Below are 12,255 nucleotides of genomic sequence, written 5' to 3'. Positions count from 1 at the left end.
CCGCTATAGCTTTGAAACAACTAACTAATTAGTTTAGTCTTCATTCTACAAACTGCTAAGCTACCTCAGTGACAAATTATTTCTTAAAAAACAATATTACACTAAGTGCAGTGAGTTACGTGTGTATGTAGATATTTAATATTTCTCAAGCCACGGTGATGCGCAATTTATTTCAGATAACTTTCAAGGAAAACCTGTTAACTTGATTGTAATCGAGTATCTAACGTACTTAAAATACACCTAGTAGAATAATCATCCAATGGTATAAAAATTCTTTGGATTTCAAGTAACAAATCTAAATGCCATTTAAATGCCTCCTAATTATTATTAATGTTATGGTTAGCACGTATCTGGTTAGGGTTTGGAGACGTGTAATATAAAGAAAACATATTTAATACAGCAGATGTTTTCGTCAAATGATAGTTTAATTGCTTATTAACTTTAGTCTATTCAAAACATGTAAATATTCTGTGTAAATTTTTATCTCTAAAGTAGTTAGTTTAACATATATTTGTTTGTGCTGCTCTTAAAACCACAGATTAGCGTATGGAAAAACTGGCCAAATTTATTTGTATTTAGATTTAGTATTTTTTTTTCTCTCTAAGCACCTGCCATTTTTGTAAATACTTCGACATTGGCAAAATCAATGCCTAAGGCGTTGGAGCCAAATTCTTTATAAAAAAAAATAAAAAAAAAATTACGCAAAATAGACATTGAATAGATCAATGCATGCCCTCTAGCCTAACAGGACACCATTGCCGAAATTTGCCCACTTCAGCAGTAGTTTTTTAATAAACATGCTCAAAGAACGTGTTCCTATCATTTATTTTGAGCAGCACTCGACTCGTTTGACAGTTTAATCGTCGCGACAGCGGCTGTGACAGTGACGATTGCTTTTTTCACACATCACAATGATATCATGGTTCCAAGCCGGTTTCGGCAACGGCGACCAAAATTTTCTGTTTAATAACTTTAAAGCTAATGTCCGCGCCTCTCGTGCGCTCTAATATGGCTATGGTAGCCTATCTTGTTCTTAAACGTGCGCAAACAGAAGCTATACGTAAGAACACCAACCACGAAGTTGTAAAAAATGGTGGAAGGCAGTCTATTTTTCAGTTTTTTTGTCTGTCGTCCAGTTCGCGCCTCCTGTCGTTTTCAAAGACATACACACCCTGCTGCACCAAGCGATTCTGTGCTTGGGACTCCCAACGAGAGGGGTCATCAATATACGGCCAATACTGGCTCTTCTTTAAAGCTCCGTATTCCTGACACGATCTGACCACGATATGTTCATTATATCTCGGAGGTATTTAAGGTGAAATTTATCCAACACGCGTATATGTTTGCGATACAAACACCATATTTCTGAGGAGTATAAGTGATTAGACAACACAATTGACATGTACACTTTTATTTTAGTGTTTAGAGAAAGGTCATGCGAACGAAACACTTTATCCCGGAGCTTACCAAACGCCACCGAAGCAGCACTAACCCGAGCATTTATCTCTGTATCGAGGTCTCCTTTATTTGTTATCACAGTGATATATTCCATATATATTAACTAGCGACCCGCCCTCGCTTCGCTTCGGAAACTGTAATTTATTATTGATTTCTCCACTATTGAATGGATGTTATTATACATATAAACCTTCCCCTTCAATCACTCTATCTATTAAAAAAAACCGCATCAAAATCCGTTGCGTAGATTTAAAAATTTAAGCATACATAGGGACAAATATAGGGACAGAGAAAGCGACTTTGTTTTATACTATGTAGTAATATAGACACAGAGTTGAAACTTCCGAAGCCTTTATTAAATTGCTTATTGCTTGTTTTTTCAATAATGTGATTTTTTGTGAACCGGCAATATGGACAAAAAAAATTGAGGTCAACAACTCGTTCACTCACTTCACAGCTTGCAGAAATCTATCTAAACTGTTGAAACAGCGAGCCAACTTTTTTGTTTGCTAGTAAAGATTACTCAGTAATGAACATCATTGTTTTTATTAGCGTCACTAAGCAGAGATGAGGTCACGAAGCATCCGACGCTACCGTAGACAGTACACTGTGAACTTCCGGTAGTAGATTCATTCGCGAAGCAGCTGCCCTTGAGTTGTTACGTCTACCTCACATGCACAACAAGTCTAAGCTCCTAGCTAAGCCCGTTCACACCCATATGTCCTAGTAAAACCTGCGAGCCCTCCAGGCCACCAGTAATCCTTCCTCCACATAAGAAAACACTGTGAACTCTAACTTCCGTCTTAACGTGACGTAGACGTAAAAAATGCATTGAAACCATTATTGAAACCTTGGCAGTGGTTGAATTAACCAGAATCGCTATACCGATTCTCATTTACTTATAACATGGCCTACGCAGATACATAAAAGGGAATTATCGGTGAATTCTTTTTTCAGAATTATGATTTATGAATTATCATGTACAAACAGTTGTTTTGATCAAAATGAAACAGGTGAAAACATGTTTAATTATATATTTTTTCTATATTAAGTACCTACAATAAGTACAGTAGTAAATTATTTACATTTATCAGAGATATAATTAAATATTACATTTTTCTAACAAATAAGTCGAGAAAGGTTAATGTTTGCGGGTTACTTTAAACAAACAAAAAATCCTCTGTATGCGCAGACATTAATAATTATTCTGTTAATATTCATTTTTACTTCTATAGATGTAAAACTGAAATATTGTTAAAGAAAATTATCTTTTGACAGTTGACTTTTGATTAAGAGGCCTGAATTCCTGGCGGCGCATTTCTGCAGTTTTACAAGTGACAATGAGATAGATTATTAGTGATAGGTAATACCGATGACATAAAAGCGTTTTTGAAAATATTTTTTGAATGAGCATTAGCATCACGCATTGTGAAAAGAGTTATTTACGTCAAAAAACGAAAATCACGCTCTTAATGAGTAATGGTCTTAATTATGTAAGGAAAATACCATTTTGTTTTAAACCACGTTATTTTTTATTTAACTTCACATACGATGTAAACTAGGGTTAGTGAACACTGCCATTATTTACCAAATTTATTAACAAAAATACAACGGAAATTGGTATTCGAACAAAGAGGTAGGTTATCTAATAATAGGTAATCTACGCATAGCTACACTACGTATATTAATTTAATATGTTTAACTCAAAGACAAAAATCAGTAGTAGAATAAATAAACATTTAAGTAAGGGTAAGTACATAATATGATATTAGTGGATGAATCTAATACCACGAAAATTCCCAAATAAGTACCGTTTTTTTTTTAATAAATATGGTGACAAAAAGTGCAGAAAACAAAGAAATAAAACAAATTTAATGCATTAATATTATTTTAAGTCCTATCCTACTAAGAAACACTTGCTATAAAGCGAAATCTCTATTAAAAGTTCAAACGTTTAATTAAACAATTCAACCTATAGCTATCAACAAATATTAAACTATAAATTGAACAACAGTTAAAATTATCTAACTAGTATCAGACTTTTGGCTGTTTTAGCTCCAACAAAACGCGCGTACTCGAGGACTTCGCTTTTGTCATCTCGTCGCGAGATAAGGCTTCTCCTGAATACTTTGTAGAGCATCACGGATCCACTGACCCACACCGGTATATCATTAATATCCTCTTCAGTAGGATGATTTGTATCTAAACTGTCTATGTCGGGGTCCAATCTTGAATACGGCGATAGTTCCAACTTAGGAATACAATCCTTCAACGGGAACCACTTGTAAGTCTCTGGGCACAACAAGTCTGAGGGGTGAAAGTTCCCTTTGTACCTCATTTTTTGACAAGAGTGTATGTAAAAGCCCATATAGTAATATTGAATATCCGGGCATAATGAGTGCAGATACCTTGTGAACTCGATTTCCCTATAAAGAAATTGCAATAATTAGTACAAACTCTTATATTGCGTAATATGTATACCGTGAAGAACACACAGATTTTTTTTATTGCTTAGATGCTTAGGTGGACGAGCTCACAGCCCACCTGGTGTTAAGTGGTTACTGGAACCCATAGACATCTACAACGTAAATGCGCCACACACCTTGAGATATAAGTTCTAAGTTCTCAGTATAGTTACAACAGCTACCCCACCCTTCAAACCGAAACGCATTACTGCTTCACGGCAGAAATAGACAGGGTGGTGGTACCTATCCGCGCGGACTCACAAGAGGTCCTACCACCAGTAATTACGCAAATTATAATTTTGCGGGTTTGATTTTTATTACACGATGTTATTCCTTCACCGTGGAAGTGAACCGTGAACATTTGTAGAATACGTATTTCATTAGAAAAATTGATACCCGTCTGAGATTCGAACACCGGTGCATCGCTCAACACGAATGCACCAGACGTCTTATCCTTTAATTTCGTATCGTACATCCGACCTTTTTCAAATTATGAGAAAGGGTTTATGCAATTTTCTAATTAATGTAATCGTAGGTAGACGAGCATAAGGCCCATCGGATAGTGGTTACCGTCGCTCACGGACGTAAGCACACTCAGGCTGGTCGACCAGTGTGCTTAATGCGAGTTTTTTAACGGTCTCGATAGCGTTAAAGTTAGCTCATATTTCTATGGAATGGGACTGTTTGCTTACGTTTGCCGCTAGGGGCGCTGTTCCAACTGCATACAAAATTGGGTTAACTTTTACGCTATCGAGAAAGTTAAGAAACTCGCACTAAACACACTGATGTGGTCAGCGGAATCCATTATATCACAAGTGAACGCCGGCATCTAATTTCAAGCGTAAAGTCGAAGTCTCAGCTGTATAATGTAACGACTATTCCTTCCTTCAAACTGAAACGCATGGCTACTTTGAACCAGGAATAGGGCAAGATGATGGTACCTGAAGATATGTCCTACGACCAGTATAGATCAATTTGTAGGTTTGTTTCGATTAGAGCAGAGTTCCACTATGTACCGTTCGAAGGAACAATTCCAAATCCGGTGGGAGATTCAGCAAATAGCTGCTCTTGTTTAGGGCAAATGTTAGCAAAGTCTCCCAGGCTGAGCTCGTCTACATGTTCGGTGAAGCTAGCATAACCCCTCAAAATTATAAAAAATAATTGCAATAGGTAGGCAAAGAAAAGAGTGGTCACTTTTGACTGGTGATAGAACCTCTTGTGGGTCCACACGGGTAGGTATCACCACCCTGCCCATTTCTACCGTGAAGCAGTTATGCGTTTCGGTTTGATGGGTGGGGCAGCCGTTGTAACTATACTGAGACCTTAGGGCTTATATCTCAAGGCGGGTGGTGCATTTACGTTGTAGATGTCTATGTGCTCCAGTAACCACTTAACACCAGATGGGCTGTGAGCTCGTCCACTCATCTAAGCACTAAACAAAACTAAAGCGGTTGAAGAGCTCATTGGATCCCTCCAGTTTATAAGTGAAACTAGCGCTCATTAATGAAATCCAATTGCGGAAAAGGGCCTGCGCACACTAAGGCAACTTTAGCCTTAACAAGAATGAGTTGTTTTGCTCGTGTCCTTGACACAAACACACAAAATTTGGCAAACTTTTTAAAGGCCCGTGCCAAAATAACAGGAAAGTTGCATCGAAGAATATTTTTTATCGTTTTCCTGTTGCGTGCCTCGCAATATGCCGAGGTTTTATTCTCCTCGCACCCGACTGGATCGAAACGTGTGAAACGTTTTTCGAGTGTACTGGCTGTGTATTCTGACACCCTATTTAGATTTACGAAACAAAGTTTGATTTAATTTTGGATGTGAAAGTAGGTTATCTAATTGAATATGATAAATAAGGTAAAGGAATAAAGAAAAGCCCGTCCAATTTGGACTCAGAAAAGGCTCGATCTATGTTTTTTTTATGTGTTATCGTAACTTGTTCTGTACCAACATCTATAATACTGAGAGGGACAGTCGGTCGCCAAGTTCTTTAGCACGTTCAGGTTGTCTGAGGTTCCTGACCTCCATCTAACACAACCCTCCCCCCACCCCTGCCACAAGGCAAACTATTATTGCCCTTTTTTTCTGTTTGCAAGATTGGAAACTATACTACATTTAAGACTTATGGGAAAAAATAACGATTAGTGTCCACGATTTATTACTGGAGGTATCACCTTGCCTATTTTTGCCCTGAACCAATAATTGGTGTCGGTTTGAAGGCTGGACCACCGCTGTGCTATAAAAACGTAGACTTTAGAACTCATGCCTCAAGATGGGTGATGGTATATACGTTGTTGATATCTATGGGCACCGGTGACCACTTAACACCATGTAAATAATAAAAATCATAATAGCAGGTTTATCTATAAAAATGCAACGCCTACCTCAGAGCTCCATAAGTACCGAGCGTTAAATTCATATAATCTGGATCGTAGAAGAAATAAACAGACGAAACACATTTCGGCAGTATGTCGATCACCCCCACGGCTATTAGCTTTCCGTCAAGCCAATACTGTTGGTGGAAAGAACCGTAGCCGCAGGGAGGCCCGTTAGCACTGTACTCTTCCTGAAACAAAACCCGGGGTCAATAGATTGTTTTTTTTAATTGCATACTATTATTTAAATAAATCGTTTTGGTTTTTTTTACGTGAAGGACCTCAAATTTCATATTTAACAAAATGTAGTGAGGATAAACGGTAAGCTATAATAGACATTTATCTCTCGTAACATTCCCACACTTTAGTAGCGCTGATGTCATAATCTGTAATATGTAATCTTTTTTGTTGCTTGATAGATATAGGGCTATTTGAAAGATTCCTGACTCATGATATTCTGAACGATATATACAGTGATGTACTCACAATGAAAAAAAAAGATCATAATTTGGACACCTCAAAAGCTCATCAGGCAGTAAAGTTTTTATTAAATTTATTCTGTTTAAACATTACTCCTTTAAGGCAGAGATATACAAGGTTATTATACCTACAAGTCCGGGCAATTATCCTCTAGCACTTATAATTTCAATTACATTAAAAACCTTTAATCATAAGACTTTGATATTCTTCTACGTCAGTAGTCTTAGCGGATTGGTTGTGGCAATCACGCTTTCAGTAATCAGTTTTTCAACCCGACGCCACTCGCTTCCAGCAGCACATCTGGTGCTTACGTGTAGAGGGCAATCCGTGGTAGCCCTGGCCTGGTCAGTCCAGCGTATTGGAGACCTGCCGCGCGGCCTGACACCCTCTGCCCTGCCTTCTGCTCTAATATAACATATTTGAAAATTGTATACAAACCAATAAAGGACTGTTGAGTAAGAAGTCATGAAATTTACTTTCAGTACATTTGTCAGGTTCATCATCATGTACAGTAGTTTGATATTTTAAGTAAACAGCGTGAGTCTGCTTTGAGGTCGCCTGCCATTCAGGGCTCGGTGGGTTTGTTCTTACTAATTTTATCTAGAAAGAGATATAATATCTTGAAAGTTATGTTCGTTTTTACAGGTTTAGTATATTTTCTAACCAATATCAAGAAATATTATATAGATATAATCATGAATAAATAGTGTATGTAAGAATATTTGAATCATCAGTATCTTTCAAGTGGGAAACAATCAGAGTCACAATGCTTGTTGTAGTTTGATTACATCCAAACATAATAGATATCAATTTAAAAACTTATATCAATCATTTACAACAAAATTCAACTCAAGGACTTCATAAGTACCTGCAACTTTTGTTTTGGATCATCTGGAAGTTCATTTATGAAATCCTCTAATTGTTTTTCCTTGGTTTTACTAGAATTACTTATGGTTGTGGTGTCAATACCCATCTGTTTTAATTTTTCCAATTTTCTCTCTCTTCTTAATAACTTTGCCTTCTTGAGTGGGGCTCTGTTGGGATCATGACTAGAATTACCTAAAAATAAAAATTTATATGCAACTAAAGTTTCGTTGGGTATTAAAAATGTTTTTTTCTTTTTCTTTAGATTACCTGTATTTGTATCAATTTTACATGTTTCTTTTGTATTTTCATTACTTTTTAGTACACCTCTTTGTACTGGCTGCTCATCTGAAATTGTAAGAATCAATAAACAATAACTTCTCTAGCATTCACAATTACATAGTCTGAATATTATACTGTTATACTGCGCTCTCTGAATATTTTACAGCCATACTGCAATCTCCAATGCTCATTTGCTGATATTGAGGTGCTTTATAAGCTCAAAAGGGTAGGATTTTTTTTTTTGGTCAGGAGGAAATCGCCGGACTTCCGCCCTCCACTGGGGAATGGAGGGCGGGGCATGTCGGAGTCGAACTGACTAAAACCTCCTGTCGCTCAACAACCAACGTCCGAACCTCGCATGAGACAGAACTCATGAAAAGGCAAAGGGGGGGGGGAAGTGAAGCGTTTAGTGCGGAGCACATCTCTCCCATCACCCTCCCCCTCGGGACGCCGGACCGGCGGTCGTCGGCGCCACGACCACCAGCCCTCTCGGTCCGCAGGCTATCCGAAGCCCGCCTAGATGGCGCCGGTTAGAGTGAGCTATCCTACGGAATACCCCGCTGGACCAGAACCAGCGTGGGTCGAGGATAGCCGGCCTTCCATCACCCGGATGCTCTTGCGTAAAACGCGTGCAGAGCAGCTTGCACGTCGTCTTCTTAGGCCCCCCTCGCCGGTCCCCAGACCGACATGTGAGGGGGGACCCGAAACACTTAGAGGGCCAGGGCTTGGGCGAGATCCGCCTCCCTGGCCCCCGCTCGACGGCGGCGGGATTGTGCGTCTCTCACGCGCCCCGCCGCCTCCTTCTGCGAGATGGTGCACTCGCAGAAGTCGAGCATCGCCTTCCACGACTCGTCGTCGCCGAGCATCGATGCCACAACACTCGGCAACGACAAGTCGTTTCCTACTTTTGCGACGAGGACACGGCGCCACCCCTCCCATGCGGGGCAGGCGACGAGCGTATGCTCTGCCGTGTCCAAGTCGCAATCACAATGGTGGCACTCTGCCGTCGGCTCGGCTCTGATCCGGTGCAGGAACTCACCGAAGCAACCATGCCCAGTGAGCACCTGCGTGAGCCGGAAAGTGAGGCGTCCTCTGTCACGATTCACCCAATCCACAAGGACCGGGCGAATCGCCTCGACGGTCCTACGACCAGCCGAAGGATCAGCCAGCCGTCTGGACCATGACTCCAGCAAAAGGGTAGGCTAGTAAAGCCTAATTCTGCCACAAAGCAATTATGTGCTCAGATTTGAAAGATAGGACAGCCATTATGCAATACAATAGATACTTTGATGTCATGTCTTGTGTTGGGTGGCGTCATGCGCATTGTGATGTCTAAGTGCTCCAGCTACACTTAACAGCTAGTGGGCTGCGAGCTTATAAGCCCATCTACACAATAAAATAAGAATTGATGCAAATCTATTCATTTGTTCATGTTATTAAAAAGCTTTTTTTTAATTGAGTGCACAACTGCATGTAAATTAAATACAACTTACTATCGCCAAGAAATCTATCATCCTCATCAATAAATTTAATATCATCTACATTTATTTTAGTATGATCTCTGGTGCACAGCATAAACTGTTCTGCTCCATTCTGACAAGTTTCATTCAATGTTTCTGAACTTGAACTGCATGTAGACATCTTCCTGTGACTTTCGTTTTGTCCTAAGAGATGCTTGTTGAACTTCTTCAGTATCTTCTTTTGGGATTTCGTAGCTTTGAATTTTAGTGCTTGGCATCTAAAATTATTTTTATTCATATACATATTATTTTTTATTATAGATAAATATCAGACCCCAATAAAGTAGAAATGCACAAAATTATAAAATATTGATTTACATAAATAAATAGATGTAAAGCAAGGTTGTTTTAAAAATCTAATTGAAAATCATATATACCTTATAGTATACATTGGGCAGCAAGTAATATTCAATGTGGGTTTATAGCAATATTTTCCAGATCTTCTCCAACCCCTGTCAATGAGATCTTGATAATCCTGTGCAGTTAATGAATGTGTCCACAGACCTTAAAAAAAAAAACAATATTAAATTGATTTAAATTAAAATTTTAAAAAATAAATTTTTTGCACACCTAATTTAACTTAAGAATTCCCAGCATACAGTGACACAGGAAAGATTTTCAGAAATTGCTGATTTATGTTTTATTACTTTTCATCAATATACAATTTCTACTATAATAGCCGGCAAACTTCTTGAGCATTTGTCGACGTAGTGGGGGTAAGTTTGCGCATGGTACACTCACGTGCAAAAACATTATTTACTCTGCGTCATAATGCTATTAAATTATTAAAATCAACATATTATGTATTTATTTATATATTTATTAAAACATCAACAAAAAATATAGGTTAATTGTAATAATTTAATCTTGGGGTAAAATAGATATTCCTTCTATTAAGTCAAAACTAGAGCTGTTGCCAGGTCTTCGTTCAGTTGAAGCGAAGCTGGTACTTGTAATTTTTTTTTCGTTATCATAATCTTGACCATCATCATCCTTCTCCTGTTTTATAATGAAGCAATATACGTCGTACACAATTTTTCTACCCTTTCTTTTGATTACTACACCAGTTTGTCACGGCATAGTGTATTTTTTATAAAAAATCAACAAACACTCAACATATAGAAATGGCAACAAAGTCAACAAGCAATTATAACAAATAACTTAACAATTAATAACGATAGACTTTTCACTGTACGCAAGCGTACTTTTGGGAGCAAGCGGAAAGAGGGCGCGGTGCGGGACGCAAGGTTCGACTGATCTACCAATAACGCGCTCGATACAATTTCCCCTGCCGTCGCGCCTCACCCTCACCACCAAAGTGATCTAAAATTCGGTTCTGCGCAGTCAAGGTCATTTGCTCAAGAAGTTTGCCGGTTACTATACAATGTGTATTAATGTAAACTTATAAAATGGGTATTAATTATATTGTATGCATGTTAATAGGCTGATATTTTATCTATTAATTTCAAATTCAATCATATGTATGTAAGTAGTGAAATCCGCTGTACATCTGTTTAATGATAACACACTACATTGACTAGGCACCATGCATGCCACTCATCAAGTTCGTGACCATTTTCTTTGTGTAAAAAGTATTACATTATTGTACTACTATGGAATATATGATTGGAGTACAATTTATATTTTTATTTAAGCACTTAGGAGCAATAATTGAGTCAGAAAATTTTCTTTGTCTTATTTGTCTACAATATCTGATTTAAAATGACTTAAATAGATTAATTTTCTTTTTAAAAAGTACAGTTTTAATTGGATAGAAATACGTAACCAATTCCAGAAATAAAACTGCTTAAAAACTTACCATGACTATAATTAGTATCAAGGTTTTTACAGTATCCACATTTATATCTTTCGTGTTCTGCATAATATTCCACAATACTTCGTAACATTGTACTTTTTGTATATTTTTGACAATGGTTAAGGTTCAATAAATAATAATTAATTATGCAAAAATATTTTTATTGTCATTACTATTGCAATTCAAACAAATCTGGATTTTTTTCTTGGCTTGATGTATCGAAGTAAGTAATGCACACTGTTATGTAAATTTCAATGACTACAAGTCTAAAATAATGTTAGTTGTTACAATAAAATAGGAATGGTTTTTATGAAATTAATTACAACATTTCAAGAGCCCATGACGTTGGTGCATATAGCCATAGATTATACACTTAATATATTTGAGACATAGCTCTATGCGTCAGTGTCAATTGTCATCCACAGTTTTTTTTTGGTACAATTTTTCTTTATTAGGAAAGGCAAGGGGATCTGAGCTCATACAGCCTTGTCTGTTCTATTGATCATAAACTATACACTTAATAATTTGAGAACTGTTAATAAATACATCATCCACAGAGTAGTAGTAGTAGTTCCATTTTTTCAAGTGGAAAGGCGATGGTATCATACCATATAGCCGAGTCTTTTTTTGTATGTTCTATTCTCTTTCATGAAAAATTATATGGAGCAAAATGAAATAAAGTTGTTTATTTTGAAACAACATTTTGTTCTATTATCGTGAAATTGTGCGTTTCACAGATATTACGCGATTATAACCTTGTTTTATTTCTTTATTCAGTTATTTTTTAGGTTAGACTGTTAATAATGGTAACTCTATAGATAAAAAATAAATAAATAACTGTACTAAACTAAAAACTAAAACGAACTTAATAACTAAAACTAATTATATCTCTACTGGTAGTAAAGCGTTTTAGATTACATTAAGTTCGTAGCACTAGCCTATATATTTCGGTCATTTTTCTTGCCACTTAGGCTTTTTTGGCGTCTATAGCA

At 37.3% G+C, this 12,255-nt stretch overlaps 1 protein-coding gene across 1 annotated transcript; it reads right to left on the bottom strand.

The window, feature by feature from the left end:
• Window positions 1–2,476: 2,476 nt before the first annotated feature.
• LOC101740113 (arginyl-tRNA--protein transferase 1) lies at window positions 2,477–11,677 on the bottom strand. The gene is made up of 8 exons (XM_004931736.5): window positions 11,267–11,677; window positions 9,825–9,951; window positions 9,421–9,665; window positions 7,916–7,993; window positions 7,650–7,840; window positions 7,220–7,381; window positions 6,311–6,492; window positions 2,477–3,884 (listed from the first exon to the last, which is right to left on the bottom strand). Exons 1-8 carry the CDS (start codon window positions 11,352–11,354, stop codon window positions 3,479–3,481), a joined length of 1,479 nt encoding a protein of 492 aa, XP_004931793.1. The 5' UTR covers window positions 11,355–11,677; the 3' UTR covers window positions 2,477–3,478.
• Window positions 11,678–12,255: the final 578 nt, after the last annotated feature.

Source organism: Bombyx mori, chromosome 3 (assembly GCF_030269925.1).
Source record: "Bombyx mori chromosome 3, ASM3026992v2".
Classification (NCBI taxonomy): Eukaryota; Metazoa; Arthropoda; class Insecta; order Lepidoptera; family Bombycidae; genus Bombyx; species Bombyx mori.
The sequence above is the reverse complement of the archived record's forward strand: the minus strand, read 5'-3'. Positions and strand labels throughout refer to the sequence as shown.